The sequence below is a fragment of the Mus musculus genome, chromosome 4 (assembly GCF_000001635.26).
Source record: "Mus musculus strain C57BL/6J chromosome 4, GRCm38.p6 C57BL/6J".
Taxonomy (NCBI): Eukaryota; Metazoa; Chordata; class Mammalia; order Rodentia; family Muridae; genus Mus; species Mus musculus.
This window is the reverse complement of record NC_000070.6, coordinates 33,170,294-33,190,296: the sequence shown is the minus strand read 5'-3', so window position 1 is coordinate 33,190,296 and position 20,003 is coordinate 33,170,294. Positions and strand designations below refer to the sequence as shown.

At 44.9% G+C, this 20,003-nt stretch overlaps 1 protein-coding gene across 4 annotated transcripts; it reads left to right on the top strand.

Moving 5' to 3' along the window:
• Nucleotides 1-559: 559 nt before the first annotated feature.
• Nucleotides 560-19,896, top strand: Pm20d2 (peptidase M20 domain containing 2). 4 transcript variants are annotated; one of them, XM_006537900.1, is made up of 8 exons: nt 565-1,366; nt 3,101-3,249; nt 6,479-6,616; nt 7,078-7,220; nt 8,438-8,592; nt 10,957-11,092; nt 15,446-15,553; nt 15,817-19,896. In XM_006537900.1, the coding sequence occupies exons 1-8, from the start codon at nt 917-919 to the stop codon at nt 15,969-15,971; spliced, it is 1,434 nt and encodes a 477-aa protein (XP_006537963.1). In that variant the 5' UTR covers nt 565-916; the 3' UTR covers nt 15,972-19,896. The 4 variants fall into 4 exon arrangements, 3 of the variants coding, with proteins under 3 accessions (NP_001030039.2, XP_006537963.1, XP_030109385.1); NM_001034867.2 differs by lacking the exon at nt 6,479-6,616 and having other exon boundaries at nt 560-1,366; XR_003954941.1 differs by lacking the exon at nt 6,479-6,616 and having other exon boundaries at nt 7,078-7,244.
• The last annotated feature ends 107 nt before the right edge of the window (nt 19,897-20,003 follow it).

The following is a 20,003-nucleotide window of genomic DNA, read 5'->3' as shown; positions in this document are numbered from 1 at the left end:
GATTACAGTCTGCCTTTTTCTTCTCTTCATTCCTTCCACTTCCCTCGAGTTTACTCTGTATAGCCCTGGCTGTCCTGGAACTCACTTTGTAGACCAAGCTGGCCTCGAACTCAGAGATCCACCTGCCTCTGCCTCCCAAATGCTTGGGATTAAAGGCGTGCACTCCTTAAAAAAATCATATATATATATATATATATATATATATATATATATATATATATATATATGGTATCTTATTTGACCTAGTTGTGGCAATTTAAGAGAGGGTAGAATAGGAAGAACACGCAGAAGCTTTTAATACAAGAAAACCTCAGACTACTAATTATTAGGTGTGTATCATCAATAACAATTTTGAACTTGTATCACTCTGGAGGAAAAGGAGAGTATGACTTCTTGAATTTCCTCATCGGGTAACTTTAGACCCGTTATGAACACAAGCTGTGCAAATCATGTTACTTGGGCTTGTCAATCAAAATTTTGGATAAAACTTGTCCTATACAATTCCTCTTCTTAGGAGTTGGCGCCCCAGCTCCAGGCCGAGCCTTGAGGGCGGAGCTACAGGGCAACTCCTGACCTGGGGGGTGGGGGGTTAAGTTAGAGTTAGGGTGGTGCTGTACGGTGGGCGAGCGCGGGGCGCTGGTCGCCGAAGCCGCCGAGGGCGGCCGAGGACTGATTAGGACAGCCGAGCGGTGCGGACTGCCAAGGGCTGCCGAGGCGCCTAGCCTTGCGGAGGGCTGCCAAGGACAGCTAAGCGTTGCCAAGGGCGGCCAAGCGCTGCCAAGGTGCCGCCGAGCGTTGCATAGGACTGGCAAGGACTGCCGAGCGGCGCCGAGCGTTGCCGAAGTCAGATAAGACAGCCGAGCGCCGCCGAGCCTCGCAGAGGGCGGACGAGGAGAGACCGCAGCACGCCCGCGCCATGGGTCCGGTGGTGGAGCGGCCGGCCGAGCCCGGCACGAGCAGCGCCGCCGAGCTGGAGCTGCTGAAACGGCGAGCGGCCGAGCGCATCGACGAGGCGGCCGAGCGCCTGGGCGCGCTGAGCCGCGCCATCTGGAGCGCGCCCGAGCTGGCCTACGAAGAGCACCGCGCGCACGGCGAGCTCACGCGCTTCTTCGAGTGCGAGCCGCCGGCCGCCTCGTGGGCGGTGCAGCCGCACTTCGGGCTCCCCACCGCCTTCCGTGCCGAGTGGGCGCCGCCGGAGTCCGCGGCGGGGCCCCGCGCGCTGCAGGTGGCCTTCCTGTGCGAGTACGACGCGCTGCCAGCCCTGGGCCACGCCTGCGGCCACAACCTCATCGCCGAGGTCGGGGTGGCTGCGGCGCTCGGCCTGCGGGCTGCGCTGGAGAGCATCGCTGCGCCGCCGCCGGTCAAGGTGAGCCACTCCGGGCCAGCGCGGGGCGTGCCGGATCCAGCCCGGAGTGCCAGACCAGTCGGAGTACCAGACCGGTTATTTTTGGTGGCAGACAGCTGCAGTTTGCTCATTGGGTCGTGTGCTATCTGGAGGAAATAAATGGAGACTTAACAAACAAAAGATTTTGATTTGAATAATTGGTATTTGTATAGTAAATTTCAGTGTTTAGAACTACCAGGCTGCCAAACCACTAAAGAGCAGAACTAACGGAGAAGCTAACAAAACATTTACTACGTAGATAGGTTCATATTTAAGTGTACATTTTATTTCATATTAAACAGGCGTCTCGGTTCTTTAAGCAGGAAAATGTCGTGCATGTCTGTCTTGGGCAGGTCCGATCTTGTGTTTACTCTTTAGGATAGTGTATTTAATTCTGTGAGCAAGGTTATATGTCACAACTCAGCTCGGCTCACCCGCCAGTGGCAGTAATGTAATCCTCTGCAACAAACAATTTATCTCTTGTGGCCTCTAGGTTTCTGTGTTGTTTGGGGAGGAGGGCCGTGAGACCCTGGACCGACTTAGGAAAGTTCTCAGCGGTTGGCAATGAGCCCAGTAGATTCAGAGAGGCTTAGCGGCCAGGAGTGGTGGTGCATGCCAGGCGGAGCTCTGTGAGTTCGAGGTCAGCCTAGTCTATCTGAGCTCCAGGACAGTCAGGATTACATAGAGAGACCCTGTCTTACCCCCTCCCTCAAAAAGCAGCTTAACTTAAGGTACATTATAAATTTAAAAATAAATAAAGCCAGACTTTGAGAAGTATACCAACTTCAAATTTCAAGTGGTTGTTCTCAGCAACGTTCCTCTCTTACCAGAAAATGGAATATGAGTGGATTCCCTTTGCTTTCATTGTATTTTTATACCTGACCTTAACAATACTTTAATCTTATGCAGAGGCTGTGCCTTTGCTTTTTAAAAATTGCTTGAAGAAGTTAAGCTTAGGTATCAAAGTAAAAGGTTTATTCTGTCAAGTTCTCTTTTGTTCGATTAGGTGTTTGGTGACCCTTAGGTCTTCCTGGTTGAACTGGTGAAATCGAGTTAGTAAGTTTGTGTAATAGTTGGGGGTTTCTAACCATGGCACTGAGGTTGTTTAAGGCTCGTCAATGAAAGGTTAATGAGTTAAGACTTTTAAGGTGGTTTCTCAGTGAGGAGTCCGTCTCAACCGGAAGGAGAGCTCTGTAGGCTCTGGAGACTTGCTTTGTAACCCGGGACGCCTGTAGCCTGCCTGAAATGATGCAGACTGCAGACTGCTTACTACCTCGCAGGCTTCTTGTGAGGGTAACAGACAGGCCACGTGCAAGATCCTTTTCAGTAAAGCTCATGACTGATTGATTATACCTGTCATACACATACATTAAACAGTCTTAGCCACGAAGAAACTTTAACAGATAAGTCCTAGCAAATGTTAAAGTACATATAATTCTACTTCTTTTGGTCTTTGTTATGACTTGGGTGGAGTATAAAATTGGGGGAATTTTCCTATAGCACTTCTAGCATGCATTTATACCAGATTACTATAACAATACATATTAAATTTTATGATTCTGCACAATATACTTTAATTCATGGTATAAATGTCAGACTATAACTTCTCTTCAGGGGTTAAGGACTTAAGTGTATATCCTGAATACACACGCGCTAAAACCCATGTCATGTTTTCCTGCTAGGAATCTCTTTGCTAACATCTGCATTTCCTTGTAGGTGATTGTCCTGGGAACCCCTGCAGAAGAAGATGGTGGTGGCAAAATTGATCTAATTGAAGCAGGTGCCTTCGAAAACCTTGATGTTGTTTTTATGGCTCATCCCTCTCAGGAGAACGCTGCCTATCTCCCGGATGTGGCCGAGCACGAGTGAGTAGTCACACTGAGGATAATTCCTTAGTGGGCAACAGGCTGCAGAACAATCAAAGCTAGGCCAAAAGTACTTGTCATGCGCGCCTAGCGACCAACCGACCAGAGTTCAACCCTCGGAACCCACATCACATCGGAGAGAATATTTCTTTTGATCTCCACAGGTATCCCATTGCACGCACCACCCCCCAGTCCCCTACCACATACACAGACATAATTAGGAAAAGGGAGGTAAGCCAGACACTAAACCTCTGCATTCATACATTTCAAATGTTAAATGAACTACGCACCTCTAATCTCATTACTCAGGAGGTTAAGGCAGGAAGAGTGTAAGGCCAGTGTAGACTGCACAGAAGACCCTGGGAACTGGGCAGTGCGGATGTGAGGTTTGCTTTACAGCCTCCCTTCTGATCGTGATTTGTTATTATGGTCATAATTGAACTATTAAAGGAGTATCAAACCCTTGTGCTCTCTTTTGAACTTAACCTGGCTCCTGGAGAACAGCTGTGCTTTGATAAGGACTTGTCTTTACAAGGGACAGTTTTGTTAAGACGAGAGGAAAGCCCTTCTTCATGCTGCTTTTAACTTGGTTCTAGGGAGCCAGAGGAGGGTTCTCTTTTGCATCTAGAAGGATGTACCATGCATTGAACTGCTGTGAATTTTTAACCACAAATGACAGTGAGAGTAGGGACAGTTGTGGTATGGTTAATGGTCCTGTCCCCAGGAGCCACTGCTGGGCTGTGTCGGGTAGTTCTGTAGTAGCTGGGAATCTGGGTTGTAATAATAGAACTATCCCTGCAGTGTAGCTGGGCTCAAGAATTTCACTTCTCTGAACCCCACCAGACCTTGTTTTCAAAGGGTAGTCATTTTAATTGTATTTTTCTCCCTTTCTTCCTTCTTCCTTCCATCCAACTATCTATCCATCTGTCTGTCTGTCTGTCTGTCTGTCTGTCTGTCTGTCTACTTTTCCAGACAGGGTTTCTCTGTGTAGCCTTGGCTGTCCTGGAACTCACTCTGTAGACCAGGCTGGCCTCGAACTTACAAAGACCCGCCAATCTTTGTCTCCAGAGTACTGGGGTTAAAAAGTATTGGGATAGCACTGCCCAGCGGTATCTTCATTCATACCAACTTGGAACTGTTACTGTGAGAGTAGAAACGATTCACTTTGTATGGGGAGGGGAGGGAGATATAATTTTATCTCTGTACTTCTGGAAAACATTAGAAGTTACAAATGTCTGCCAGTGCTTCTGGCTGGAAGAGGCCTGCAAACGGTAGGCAGGCTTCCCAGACTATTTGGACTATATTTAGGCCTTGATCTTATGTTTGTCTTGATCTTAAAGTCAACCCAATTGGTTCCACATACTCTACCCCCTCAATTAAGGTCTGGTATATAGCACAGGCTTGCCTGGAACTCCCTGTGTAGTTGAGGTTGTCCTTGAACTGCCTGCCTCTGCTACTGCAGTACTGGGATTGCAGGTGTGTGTATCCATGTCTTGTTTGTGTGGTGCTGGGGAGTTGGATGAGCCTAAGACTGTATGCATGTTAGATAAACACTCTGCCATCTGAACTATGCACCCAGCCCAGCTTGGTTTATTTATTTTGTTTGTTTGTTTGTTTGTTAAACAATCTCATATAGCCCAGGCTAGCCTCAGATCTGCCATGCAGCTGAAGATGATCTAGACCTTCTGATCCTTTTGCCTCCCCAGTGCTGGGATTGCAGGTATACACCACTATGCCTAGTTATACACGGAGTTAGAAATCGAAGCAGGGCTTCGTGTATGCCAGGCAAGCATTCTACCAGATGAACTCTGATGATATCTACACTACACACACACACACACACACACACACACACACACACACACACACACCTTACTATGTAGCCCTGGCCACCCTGGAACTCAATCTGCAGTCTAGGCTGGCCTTGAATTTGTAAAGATCTACCTGGCCCTACCTCCTGAGGGCTGGGATCATCATTAGCATGTATGTGTATGATGAGGGATATCATATGCATCATAACGTGATACACATGTTGGAATCAGAGGACACTGGTGGGATTGGTACCATTATGTGGGCTCCAAGGATCAAGCTTAGGTTTCAGGGTGTGAGACTTGCTTGGCAAATACTTTACCTGCTGAGCTGCCTTAACAGTGCTGCCCCCACCCCCACCCCCGGCTTCTTTAACTTACCAGTTTGTCTTAAAAATAATTATGTATCAGCTAAATAAACTGCTATTTTAAACAAAAACAGGCCTTGTGAAGTTAAAATACTACTATTGACATCAAAGATCCATTAATATTCTTTTTCCTGTTTACTGTTCTTTAACTATGGGTTTAAACTTTGTGTTTTATATAGCCTAAGAATTTGACAACCTTTAACAGTTTTTTTTTTTTTTTTTTTTTTTTTTTTTTTTGGTTTTTTGAGACAGGGTTTCTCTGTGTAGCCCTGGCTTCCTGGAACTCACTTTGTAGACCAGGCTGGCCTCGAACTCAGAAATCCTCCTGTTAATCGTGTGTGTGTGTGTGTGTGTGTGTGTGTGTGTGTACATGTACAAGTGTGTTCCATAATACTCACTATGGTAGCCAGAGAACATCTCGTAGGGGTCGATGTCTCCTTCTACCTCATGAGTCCCAAGGATCAAACTCAGGTTTTCATGCTAAGCGCCAAGTATCTACCTGCTAAGCCATCTTGTTAGCCCTTGATAACTATTTATGTAGTAGAATAATAATTCATAAAGTTTAAAAATATTACTGATAATAACCTTTTTGTAACATTAAGAAAATTTTGGTCAGAAATAGCTGACAGTGTCAGGATACCATATAAAGTTGTGTTAATTGGATTTTTCGTCCTAATGTATTTTAATTGTTTTCTCTTTCCTTGACCTTCAGACAGGGTCTCAATATATAATCCTAACCAGCCTGGAGTTTCCTATAATTAGCCTTGAGCGCAGAGATCTGCTTGCCTCTGCTTTCTGAGTGCAGGGATTAAACGAGTGAGCCAGCACTCTCAGCTGGCCTTTTAAAGACAGGGTTACCAGAGTTGTTCTTGCAGCTTTTGACACAGGACTGTCACACACAATACTGTCTAAAGGGTATAGGCATGTTTGTGATTCCAACACCTAATACAGTGTTGTGTATTTGCACAACACTGAGCTAAGTTGTTGAGCCATCTCCTTTATCTCTGTGTTTGGATTTTCCTTTCTTTCTTTCATTTTTTTCTGTCTCTCTAGAAATGGAAGACAGAGCCTTCCACATGGTAAACAGACACTCCCTGGGAACTACATTCTCGTTCCCACATCCCTATGCTTTCGCTACAGATGCTTTTCAAATACACAGTCCAACATGGGGGCTGACAGATGGCTCTGTAGGTAAGAACTGGCACTGCACTTCCATAGAACTTGTTTGGTTCCCACACACGTCTGGTGGCTCACAACGTCCTGTAGCTCCAGCTTCATGGTTCTGATTCACTCTTCTGGACTCTTCAGGCGTTACACTCATGTGTACAAACTCTCTCTCTCTCTCTCTCTCTCTCTCTCTCACACACACACACACACACACACACACACTTGTACACACACGGACTTACACACACACACATACACATGTGCACACGGACTTACACACACACATATACACATGTGCACACATACATACACACATGCATGCACACGCACATGTGGGTATGCCCCCATACCCCTTCCCAGCTCTGCATTTACAGGAACATACTCACACATAAACACATAAGCACATACACAGCTAACTGGATTTTCTTATTTTGCTGATACTGGAGAAAGTAATTTGCAGTGGTTTCTTTTGTTTTATTTCCTAGTGTGACTGTGAAGTACTACGGAAAAGCGTCTCACGCTGCCGCTTACCCTTGGGAGGGTGTGAACGCCTTGGACGCTGCAGTTCTTGCCTATACCAACCTCTCTGTGTTAAGACAGCAGATGAAACCAACCTGGAGAGTTCATGGTATGCACACCAAATATTTGTAGAGTAAGTAGTGCTCAGTATGTTTCAGTGCAGTAAAATCACTTAACACTAGATTTAAAAAAAAAAAAAAATTGGGGATTGGAAGCTAGGTGGTGGTGTCTCAAATCTTCATTTCCAGCACTTGGGAGCAGAGGCAGATGGATCCCTGAGTTCGAGGCCAGCCTGGTAACAGAGTGAGTTCCAGGACAGCCAGGGCTACACAGAGAAACCCTATCTTGAAAAACCAAACAACTAAAGCAAAACACCACATCCTCAGAAGGGATAGGAGTGGAACTTTTAATTAGATGACTGGGGATTCAGTTTTTCTTTCTTCTTCCTCCTCCTCTTCCTCCCTTCTTCATTCTCTTTTGTATGTTTAAGATGAGGTCTTTTGTAACCCAGGCTGTGTAGCTAAGGACTGCCTTGAATTCATGATCTTCCTGTCTCCTGCTCGTAAATGCTGAGATTACAGAGTTGTGCAACTGGCTGGGATTAGAGTCTCTATATCTCTTTTAGCTATTAATAGGAACAAATATACCCTCATTTTGTGTGGTCCCAAACAAATGTGTGTTTTGATTTTTATAACACTTAGGTGTCTTTGTTCTGCTTTTGTTTCTAGACATGATTATAGCCAAAGGTCTGAGAAGTGATTGTACCAGTCTCTAATTGGTATGAAAGTTAGTTCTCCACTGCCAAGTGTCATTTAAAAGGTTCATAGGGTTTTTCAAATATGGGGGTAGTTACAGAGCCTCATGCTATTCTAAAAGATTGGGCCAAACAGTTTTTAAATTGTACAGCTGTAATAAAGCCCACAGAGACGAATTTCCTCCGGAAAGTTTAAAGTGCTGTTTGTTTCTTGTTATATAATTCTGTATTTCTTTATAATTTAGATTCTCTTCCTTTTTCTTTCCAGTTCTGGGAATTACACCCAGAATCTTACACATGCGCAGCGAGTGTTCTTTCTGTTGTTGAACTTCATCCTCAACACAAGCTGCACCTCCTTAACATTAAATGGCTTCCTTGGAATAAAATACACGGAGGCAGTTTTCCCTTACTAGCTGGGAAATAGGACCTCTCGGAGACAGTGTTGTGCAGCATGTCAAAATCCGTGTATCAGTGAAGCTAAGCAGGAAATTATTTCCCCTTTTATACAGCCTGCAAAACTTTCTGTAAAGAAATCATCAAATTTAAGTTCAGCAGTTTGGTTCTTTTTGCAGGTATAATAAAAAACGGTGGTGTGAAGCCCAATATCATCCCCTCTTACTCTGAACTCGTCTATTACTTCCGTGCGCCCTCCATGAAGGAGCTTCAAGTTCTGACCAAAAAGGCAGAAGATTGCTTCAGAGCTGCGGCTTTGGCTACGGGCTGCACAGTAAGAGCTTTTCAGAACTAATTATGATCTCAGTTATGTGTGGGCTGTGGCTGTTCATGTTGCTGCATTAAAGATACCTTGGCTCTTTTTTCTTGTGCTGATTTTTAGTTTGTGCTGGTGGTGGTGCCAGAAACCTGTCTCTGCCTTGCCCTCACTGGTGATGTCTTGAATCTGCAGAAGGAGTTGGTTAAATAGTTGATGTGACATCCTTTAATGAGTGTTGAAAGTGAAAGCCTTTAATTCTGACATATTTCCTCGGTGTTTACAATAAAGACTACTGTAGGTCACCTTCTCAGACAGCAGTGGGAGTGCTTAGCATAACACCATCCTAGGATCCCTGCCTTTTTAAAACATCACTTTGTGTACTTCCTACAAAGGGCATTTTGTGACAGTATCTGCATATGCCACTGGCAAGGGTGTGATATAAATGTGTGTATGGCTTGCTGTGATGGAAGTCAAGACAGACTGAGAGCAAAGGAGAGTTTGTTGTGAAGTCAGAAACATTTCAGTATTAGCTGTGGGATGAGGTTCATAGTTACATAAAGTTCAAATACTGTTGAGTCTGGTTGGGGAGACAAGATCTTAGATGTTGCTTTTAGAGAGACAAGATGTGCGTCTCTTGGCCACTAGAAACATAGTATCTCTGTGGCTCTGTTTCTCAGTGGAAAAATAGGGACAATGATGTCATTTCTCCAGGTTTCTTGTGAGGGACAGATGGAGTAACATCTGTGAAGAGATCCCAGCCGGACCTCCCCTTTGTTCTGTCCTTGGTGTAGCCATTGCTCACGTGGTAGTGTTGCTCACGTGGTAGTGTGTCTCAGCAGTTACCCTCAGAGTGCGCACCTTTTATCTTGAGTAGAATGGACAGTGTTGGGTGGAGCAGAGCAGTTAAGACAGTATCCAGGTGGGGCCTACAGCTTAGCCTGGTGAGCTCAAAACCCTGGCTTCAGTTCCCAGTCGGTGGGATTCGAGAAGAGGATTTCCTGAAATACTGCAGACCTGACTGAGCTTTGAAGGACAATTATACCTCTAGGTACATGAACAATAAAGAGATCTCAGAGGCAGGTAATGTGGTTGGAAAGACAAGAATGCATCAATGCTCATCTTGTGTGGTGCATAGATAAACAGGTGGACAAGTCATGGGTAAGAGTAATGACGTCCTCTTAGGCCATTTGCAGACAAGATCGGGCACATTCAGGGTGGTATGGCTGTAGACCTCTTAGGCCGTTTGCAAAGAGATTGAGTGTCCGACTGTAAAGCTCCCACAACCCAGGGAACTAAACACTTATTTCCTTATAACTATAAGTAATCTGAATATTTATAAGTTAGACACATGAGCTATCATTAGCTAATATCTGCGTATTCACTGAGCAAGGGGTTAGGCGCTGGAGAGATGGCTCAGTCAGCAAAGCTTGCTTTGCCAGCTGAGGACCTGAGTTTGATCTCCACAGCCCACTTTTAAAAGGTAGTTGTTGTGCAGTGCGTTCATTATCCCAGCTCTGGGGAGCCAGACACAGGTAGATTTCTGCACCTCGCTAGCCAGGCAGCCTAGCTTACTTAGCGCCCAGCAAAAGGAGAGGCTGGCCCAATCTCAAAACCCAAAGAGCATGGGTTCCGAAGGTCTATCACCTCAGCTTGTTCTCTTATCTTCCACATGCATGCATGTGTGCACTAACAAATGCGAAGGTCACTGTTGGATTTAAAGTTATGTTTAAGTAGCCTTTCAATAATTTATATTCCGGCTAATTTATAAAACGTGTTTGCCATTATTCCTACCTTAGATGCTGCCAAAAACAGAAGAAGTTTGATTTCTGTTGTTTGATTGTTAGCTTTTTTGCTTACTGAAAACAAAACCTGTTAAGAGCATTTACACCATCACATAGAGGCTGCTTCTGTGTCTTCATGTCACACCAATAAGCAAGGCCATTGTGAGTCTGCTTACTGAAATGTCTGTATCCCTAAGGATCCCTTTGAAACAAGGCTGAGAGATGTCAGGGACAGTTCTGTGTTAAGTGTGTTGACTTGTAAAAATGGGAGACTGAAATCTAGAGCAATAGCCATCAGAGTGGTTCGGAACCACCGGCATCAGAATGCCTGAGAGGTTCGGGTTCTAAAACGGAAGTTTCTGGGCACTCCCTATACCTTTTTTTAGGTGACTGAAGTTGATACTTGCTGGCCAGGGTAGAATTTAGGAACTCTGACTTTATAATGCACTTTTTTATTTTAAAGGTAAGAGATTCGTGAGAGTTTATGTCTGGGATGGAAAGTGCCCTTCCTGAAACCATTTCCTGTTAGAAACCGTCACGGTTTTGGACTTAGTGGATTTGAGTTTTTAATCTCAAGCTTTGTAATTTTTTTAATTAGGTAGACATTGAAAGTGAAGCACATGATTATTACAATGTCATTCCCAATAAGACCCTGTGCAGTGCGTATACGGAGAACGGGAAGAAACTGGGAATGGAGTTCATTTCAGAAGATGCGGTACTGAATGGCCCTTCAGGTAACTAAGCTGTCACAGGCTGAGCTGTTTTAGCAAGAGAAATGACAATTTAGGTTTAACTGCCTTATTAAGAAGCCAGGAGAACTGTCACTGTGTCTTTCAGGCGGGGTCTGGGTGTAGCCCAGACTGGCCTCAAATCCACACATGGCCCACACTGACCTTGATCCTGCCCGGCCTGCCCCTGCTCCCCAATGCAGGGACTGTAAATCCACGCCACCATGAGGTGTCTTAGATGCTGGGGATTGAACCCAGGCTTCGTGCATGTTGAGGACGCACTGCCAAACCTAATGAGTTTTTAAAAGGTATCTGAGTATTTTGCCTGTGTGTACGCATACTGTCCGCTTGCCCAGTGCCCTTGGAAGCCAGCACAGGGCATTGTGTTCTCTGGAACGTGAGTTTATAGGCAGTTAGGAGCTGCCATAAGGGTATGGAGAACCGAATCTGGGTGCTCTCATCTGCTGGGACCTAATACCCCCATGTCCCTGATGGTATCTTTAATGATATTCCTTCACACTTAGATTATTGAAAAGAAGCTACTGAACTCTCAGTGAGTGTACAGTGTCCTAGAGTAGTCATTTTTAAAATGGTCAGTCTGCTAGGAGGGTTCTAAATATTCTAGTGTTTACATTTAATCCTTTTTTTTTTTCTTGTGATGCTGGGATCAAACCTGCATGCTCAGCAAGTGCTCTACCACTAAGCTATCTCTCCAGCCTTTACTTCTAATGTTTAAGTAAGCTACTAAAATGGGAAACAGGATTTTAATTCGTTTCAGCGTATCACAGTAAGCAGGTTATTAGGTATCTAGTGATCTAGTGCATGCTCGGGTTCTCAGGAGTAGCCCACCTTACAGTTTAGCTGTATTTGGGATGTAGTTATTCATTGAGACCAGGTCTTCCCGTGTGTTGTCTAGGCTGGCCTTTGCCTTGTGCTCCTCCTGCTTGAGGCTCTCAATTTTGGGGAGTACAGGTATAGGTCACCACATCCAGCTTGCTAGAGGTAATGTGTGTGAACGTATGTATGTGCACCGTGCATGGGCAGGAGCCCGGAAGAGATCCTGAGGTCCCTTGGAAACTAGAGTTTCAGATAATTCTGAGCTTCCATATGGTTGCAGGGAATAAAATCCCAGGTCTTCTGAAAGAGCACTTAGCCATCTCTCCATCCCCTGTTTTTAAAGTTTTTGTTTACTATTATGTGAGTACATGATGTGTGTGTGTGTGTGTGTGTGTGTGTGTGTGTGTGTGTGTGTGATTGTGCATGCCATAGCACGCCTTTAATCCCAGCACTAGGAAGGCAGAGGCAGGTGGATCTTTGTGAGTGCAAGGACAGCTAGGGCTACTACATAGTGAGACCCTGTGTCAGAAAAAAAGGAAGAGGAAGAGGAGGAGGAAGAAGAAAAGGAGGAAGGAAGATTAGCTTTAAATGAAAACAGAAAATGGATGCAAACAGAAAAGATTTTTATGAGAAAACTGAAGTAGATGAAAAAGAAAAAGTAAATGCAGCAGGGTTCAGTAAAGAGGGTAAGAGTTCAGAAACTCCCAGGAAGCCGCTCAGAGGCCCCCTCCCCAGGAAGATGCTCAGAGACCCCTCCCCGGGAAGCCACTCAGAGACCCCTCCTCAGGAAGCCACTCAGAGACCCTTCCCCAGGAAGCCGCTCAGAGACCCCTCCCCAGAAAGCCACTCAGAAACCCCTCCCCAGGAAGATGCTCAGAGACCCCTCCCCGGGAAGCCACTCAGAGACCCCTCCCCAGGAAGATGCTCAGAGACACCTCCCAGGACATGGTTGGCACAAGGATTGAGGTGGCAGGCTGAGGATTAGCGGAAAATCTAGTGCTGGCTTCTGCAGCACATGAACTAAAACTGCAGTGAACAGTGTGGTCTCTGCAGATGGCGAAGCTTTCCATGGTTTTAATTAAAACTGGAGAATCCTGTGTAAAATCCATGGGCTATACACACACCTATCCTTCCATGTTCACACACTCACACACACTCACACACATACGTTTTGAGATAGAGTCTTAGTAAGCCAGGCTACTCTTGAAGTTGTTGTATACTTGAGGGTGACCGTGCACTGACCCACTCCACTCCCAAGTGCTGGGATTTTAGGCATAGAGCACCATGTTTGGTTTCTGCAGTCCTGAGCATCAGACCCTGGGCTTCATGTGTGCTCTCGGCAAGTTCTCTTCCAAGCTATATGCCCACGTCAGGGACTGCATTAATGCTAGTATTGTGGTTTGCACAGGGTTGTAGTTTTGTAACATGTCACCATATAGCACTATCTCTTGGAAATGGTTGACCTTGTAGCTGTGCTTGAGTGTTCAGTCTGCTTGCACTCGGACTGTCACAGTTAGGGGAGTCAGACAGCCTCAGACAAGGACACTTGGAGAACACTTTAGATGAACACACTTGGATCTGAAATGGGGGGTGGGGTGGTAGTGTGGCAACCATATTTCCAGAGCTGGCTTCTTGGTGAGCTCAGTCAACACACGACAGTGAACCAGTATACCGTACCCCACTGAGTGCTTAGCCCAGTATACCGTACCCCACTGAGTGCTTCCCAGTATACCGTACCCCACTGAGTGCTTAGCCCAGTATACCGTACCCCACTGAGTGCTTAGCCCAGTATACCGTACCCCACTGAGTGCTTAGCCCAGTATACCGTACCCCACTGAGTGCTTAGCCCAGTATACCATACCCCACTGAGTGCTTAGCCCAGTATACCGTACCCCACTGAGTGCTTAGCCCAGTATACCGTACCCCACTGAGTGCTTCCCAGTATACTGAACCCCACTGAGTGCTTAGCGTGGATTACAGAAACGGTGTAATCTACAGTGCCCCAAACCTAACCTGGGCCACATAACTTGTAGCTATGAGGCATTTAATGTCTGTAAGACTTGGTTTTTTCCCAAGTAAGAAGAGAACTCCTCAAGTATAAACGGGAAACCTGAGTGTATACAGTGTTCACAAGTACAATCCCAGGCAGGACTCAGGACGTTGGAGCAGGAGGATCACAAGTTCTAGACTGTGCTATCAGGCATATCAAGACCCTTTCTAAGCAAACAAAAGGACAAAATATAAAAATTTTTAAAGTAAATGAGGATGTTTAAGAAGTTCTTACGAGTTTCAAGTAGTTCCCATTGCTGTTGGCTGCATCTGATTTCCTTCCCTTACACCTACCCCTGTGTGGGTTAACTGCCAAGGTTTAACCTATCAGGATTCAGTAAGCAGCCATTGAGTTAGCATAACGCTTTGCTTTTATTATGATTAAGTCAACAAATGTTAGCATCTGTCTTGTAACAAGCTGGACGTGTGGTAATTTACAATACCATTTCTTAACTAATGTATTAGGAAAGATACATTGGCCAAATAACTCAATAGGAAGTAAGGTGAAACTGAAAACTTACTACTGTGAGCGGCTCCATAGAGAGGCTGACCTTCCCAGGCTTGCTCAGGGAGCGGTAGACAGGGAACAGTAGGGCCGGGATGAGGCTCAGAGGGTGGCTCAGTCCCTAGCATGCCTGAAGCCCTGGTTCCACCCCCAGCATTGCATAACCCAGGTATAGTGGTACCAGTGTAATTCCAGTGCCTGGAAGAGAGAGGCAGGAGGATCAGAGGTTGAAGGTCATCACATACTGAGTTTGAGGCTATCCACATAATATCTTGCCTTTAAAAAAGAAAGGAAGAAAGAGAAATTGAAAAAACTAAAGAATGATAGGTATATTCTGAAGTCCCGTTGCCCAGCAGAGCATGGTAGATGCCTAGAGCAGTTGGCGTAGAGGATTAGTGGAGCTGTCGGCATGAGAGCAGGTTAGAGAGGTGAGCGGAGGAAAGTATGATTCTGAGCTATATGGGAGGTGGTGTGAATAGTTGGCATGTAGCAGAACAGATGATAACGAATCTGATTCTAGCCAGGTTGAGTCTACGTGTAAGACATCGCGGGAGAACTATCAGGAGGGCAATAGGATTATAAGCAAAAGGGTTGGAGAAGAACTAAGAATGCACTTTGAGTTGCTAATTTGAAACAATAAATAGAGAAACATCTGAGAATATGGCATGAAAAGAGGAAAGGACTGGCATCAAGTCTCAAGGAACCAGTCGGGAGAGGGGGTCTGTAGCCCTGGGTCAGAGGAGGAGCCATCAGGGTTCCCAGTGGGGTGCTAGAGGGGCTGGCTTTAGGGCTGGGCAGGGACAGGTCTGGAGATCCCTGTTAGAGCAGCTCAGCCAATGCAGAGGTGGGAGTAAGTGTCTCTCCTGGAAGCTTGCTCAGGAACCATGACTGAGCACAGGATCCTAGTTACAACTTCACCAGTCAGGGTACTTAACCAAGCACCCCTTTCTTCCCTTTTGTGTTTCAAGGCTCTACTGATTTTGGAAATGTCAGTTTCGTGGTTCCTGGGATTCACCCGTATTTTTACATTGGGACTGATGCCTTGAATCACACGGAGCAGTACACAGAAGCTGCAGGTGAGCGCCAGCTGTGAGTACCCGGGGTTCTCTGCCAGCTGTGAGTACCCGGAATTCTCTGCCAGCTGTGAGTACCCGGGTTCGCCTCCTCTTCCTGCTCAGTGCTGCTCTTTAGCCTGTTCTCCCATATAATCACTTCAGAAAACACGGTGTTGTGCTCAGAGGGTGGAGAGGCAGTTTAGATACTGAGAGGTAACCAGAGGAACTAATAAATGTACTGTGATCTAGAGAGAGGTTTTCAATGTGTTTTCTTCACCTCCCAGGATCACAAGCGGCTCAGCTGTACACGCTGCGTACAGCCAAGGCTCTGGCAATGACCGCACTGGACGTCATCTTTAAGCCTGCATTGCTCGAAGGAGTCAGGAAGGAGTTTAAATGTAAACTTCAAGAAGAGCAGCTTTTAAATACAGCAGCATAGAAGGAAACCCTAGGGACTGGTCAGGAAATGTTACGTTTTGTTTGTTTTTTACCTCTCATGTTTTTCAGTGAAAGAGAGCATGCTTGTTTTTCAGTCCTGGTAAGTGAGGACAGATATAGGGAAGAAGACACGAATGCACGTCTAGATTTAGTGGAGTTTGTGATACTGCAGGCGTTGGTGCGTAACGCCATCTATTACGCCAGATGATACCTGATCCTGTAACATTCGGTAATGTTTTGTAAGTGTATCTGCTGTATGGTGTTACAAGTCCCACGGGTTTCAGAAGGTGACACTCATGAACTCTGTGGTTCAGAGTAGGGAATGTCTTCTCGGCAGTTTAAATCGAGGGGGAGACTTGTTTTAAGTCTAACTGTATCTGTTTGGGTCTAAAGAAAAACTTGAAATAAACATATGCTTGTGGGACACTCCTAGAATCCCCAGTACAAAGAATTAGCTCTACTTTTAACACTTAGAGAAGGGGCGAGGAGGAGTGGAGGGAATGGTGGAAGAGGGAGAGGGAGAGAGAGAGAGAGAGAGAGAGAGATCTTTACTTACATGTAATTACTCCAAGAAGTGGCATAGGAACAGTGGGTAGTAACAGGAAAAATGGCAGAAAGGCACAGTTGAGCCTTTCTAGCAGGGTAGGGTGTTGTGTGTTGTGTTACAGGAGTTGGCCGGAGTACAGACTAGGTGTGCTCTGTTCTCCAGTGTCCCACACGGTCCCCAGTCCCTAGCAGCCTCAGAAGAGCCCCAAAGCCCTGTGCTGGCCCAGTAGTAATGTGAACCCATGGCCTTGGAAAGGAGGCTCCGTAGCTCCTAATGAGACTTAGTTAAGCTTCCTGCAGTTTCTCTGGACTTTCTTTTGTGCCTTGTCTGCTCGCTCCCTGGTTTGTGTCACCACAGCATTTGTAGAGCCACAGGAGGGAGTTGTTTTTACAAGGAAGCCAGGATTCGAGCTGGAAATCTGAAACATTTCAGTGGTTGTCAGTAAAATCACTGTCAGTAATGCCCTGGAAAGGAGCGAGTCACATAAAATCAGCAGTTCTTCATGGTCCTCACTGTAGCACAAGTTTCTTTGGTTTTGGTGGGGCTGAGTTTGAGACAGGTTTTCCCTTCTGCCCGCCTCCTCCCCACTCTCTTCCCTCTGCTGCTGCCTCTCAGATGCTGTGATTATAGGCTCGAGCACAGCACACCTGCCATCTAGTGTGAACTTGCACATGATTAAAGTGTGAAGAAGCCGGTAAAACCAACTCGTGGGCATTTGAGGAGGCGGTTCAGAGTCAGAAGTGGAAGGGCACAGGGAAGTGCATTTGCTTCTGTGGTGGAAGCAAGTCACTTTCCCTCAGTGACACCAGCTGCCACTTAGAAGGTTAGCCATCTTTGACCCTTCTAGCCTCTGATTTCCTGTTTGATGTGTACTTTAGAACAGGGAGCGGGGTTGTATTGGAGGGCTAACATCTGAGAACTGCTCTCTGCTGTTCTCTGGCTTGACATAGGCTGGTGTTTGCTTGATTACTTGCCTTTGTGCAGCTAGTATACTAAGAATTGTTTTGCATTTTAGAGGTTAAAAAAAAAACCCCAAAAACAAAAAACCACCATTACCACAAAGCATAAAGTATTTACTGTCTGACCTGTCAGGAAAAAGAAACCTCTCAGAGCCAGTCAATCGGGCAGTTTCTGATTTCTGTTCTCTTGAATTTTCTGGGGAAAGCTTCAAGTCCTGCATTGGAAGCACTTTAGTGTAGATAGGGGCTGCCTGACAGAGTGATCAGGACTGTTCCACCCTCTACTTTGTCCTTCTAGACAGAAGCCTGTTTCAGCTCCCCTCACCCTGCCCCACAAGTCCTCAGCCTTGCCTCTGCACACCACCCGTTCTGTCTTTGCGTAACATTGAGAACTCAGTCCTCCATGACACCTTGTGTCTGGATACTCACACCCGAGTTTATCATATTAAATACAAATTTTGTATAAAGAGGGAGTATCAATGAAAACTTGAATCAAAAAATAAGACATGCCAGAGATGTGGTTTTTTTTTATTGATGGACTTGGTCTCCTAAAAGGCTGTTTTATTAGTTCCTCACATCTTGAGGGATAGGTTTTTTTGTTGATTGATTTAGTTTTGGTTTTTGCAGGGCTTGATATTGAGACCAGGGCTCTAGCACAGAGCTGCATCCCCAGCTCCAGGGCAGGGCATTGGTTGCATTTGCTATAATCTTGACACCATCCTAGAACAGCTGTTGTTATTTATGCAGCCCAACCTCTGAGAATCATGTGTATTCCGTGTCTGGTTTCCTTTTCCTTTTTTTTTTTTTAAGTAAAATTAAATTTGACTGATGTATAAACAATGTCGGGTTTAGGTAGGTAAGGAAGGGTGTGTTTCTTGTTGGAGGTTGCTGCTGTGATTTTACAATTTGCTGTCTTATTGTCCAATGGTTTACCATTTTGAACCACTTACACCATGTCCTTACAAATGCCTTTTCCTGTCACCTGGGAGAGGTGTTACGTCAATGCATTCTAGAATGAGTAAGCTACACTTAGCAGCTTAAATGTAATTACAATCTGAAATTTATTTTCCTTTACCAGCTTAATTCTAAGGAAGCTTGAATATGGGACCTGTGCAGTACAGGTGTTAAAGTTATGTTTCCTTTTTCCTAAATGCCTGAGACCAGCGGTGTTTCAGATTTTAGATTAAAAAAATGTTTTGAAATATTTGCATATATATTATGTAATCTATATTTTATACATATATATGTATATACAAACAGGGAGGGGGAAGATAGAGATGGAACCCAGCTAGAGCTATAAAAATCCCTTTGTGTATCACATGGGCCTGCCCTATGCACACAGCTTGAAGGACGGTGTGCTCAGTGTTTTAGTGTGTCTGAGAGTTAACTGACCTGTGTGCACAGGAGGCCAGTTGTGCAGTTCTCACCTAGGTCGTGCCACTCACAGTTGGATTTCTGGAGCATTTTGGTCAGTCAACCTGGACTGCGAACTAGTAAGTTGCTGTGTATTCTGTGACTGTAGCTAATATTTAGCTTGCCTCAAATTTTTTGAGCTGATATTTAGTCTTAACAAATTCTCCTTATTGGATGAACTGCACAGGAAGTTTTTCTTTTCAACCACGTCTCTCTATGACATAAACGTTGGGGTACTTAGGGTAAAGTAGACACTGCATGTGTTTATGAAGGTGCAAACAGAAAGAAGGGTGTCAAGTGCTACAGTTGCATTGCTGTTGCTGTTTGTAAACTGTGCCGTCTCAGCGTTTGGGTGAGTAAATGTTTGCAACCACTGGAGAAGAGTAAAGGCCCTGTGTGTGGTGCTACATCCTCCTAGGATTTAGTTCACACAGACTATGCCAGGATGGAGGGGCACCTGAAAACTGCCCTGGGAGTTTTGGAGGAAGGGCTTCTAAAATACTTAAAAATACGTGAATCACTTCAGTCTGTTTAAACGGAAAAAAATATTTGATACCAGGTCTTTATATATATATATAAATATATATAAAAGAATAGTTGTCTCAAGAGGAATAAAATCTGGAGTGTAAAAAAAATGTTAAAAAAAAAGAATACTTGTCTCACTTTATAATATTTTTTAAAGGAAAAAAGAAAACGTTTCCAATAGCTTTTGTGTTCTGTGAGCTCTCACTTTTTACCTGAAGCAGTCTTCTGTAGCATGTCCCACAGCATCAGAGTAACTTGATGGTGACTATCATTTTTGTGCCCATTATCAGGCTCCAGTCATCTGTGAGAGGGGATAAACTACCTTGCTACTAACTTAGGCCTTTTGTGATCTAATGACATAGCTGAGGGTGGTGTGTTCGGGTATATAAGAGGTTAGTATATTCAAAAACAATCTCTGCTATTGTGGTTATAATTATTTTTGTAGTGTTTTAATAGATGCACATTAAAGTTTGTAAAAAAAATCTAAAATGTCTGTGTGTTTATCTAATAGCAGTTATTTTTAATGAAATAGCTAAAAATAGAGATTTCATAAAATAAAGCATAACCACCCAAATACAAGGTTACATAC

Bases quoted from the DNA above. Each gene is read 5' to 3' on its own strand.
- Pm20d2 (XM_006537900.1), top strand. From the start codon at position 917: ATGGGTCCGGTGGTGGAGCGGCCGGCCGAGCCCGGCACGAGCAGCGCC. The intron at 8,593-10,956 runs GTAAGAGCTTTT...TTTTTTAATTAG, and splicing joins CTTTGGCTACGGGCTGCACA to GTAGACATTGAAAGTGAAGC. The intron at 11,093-15,445 runs GTAACTAAGCTG...TTGTGTTTCAAG, and splicing joins GGTACTGAATGGCCCTTCAG to GCTCTACTGATTTTGGAAAT.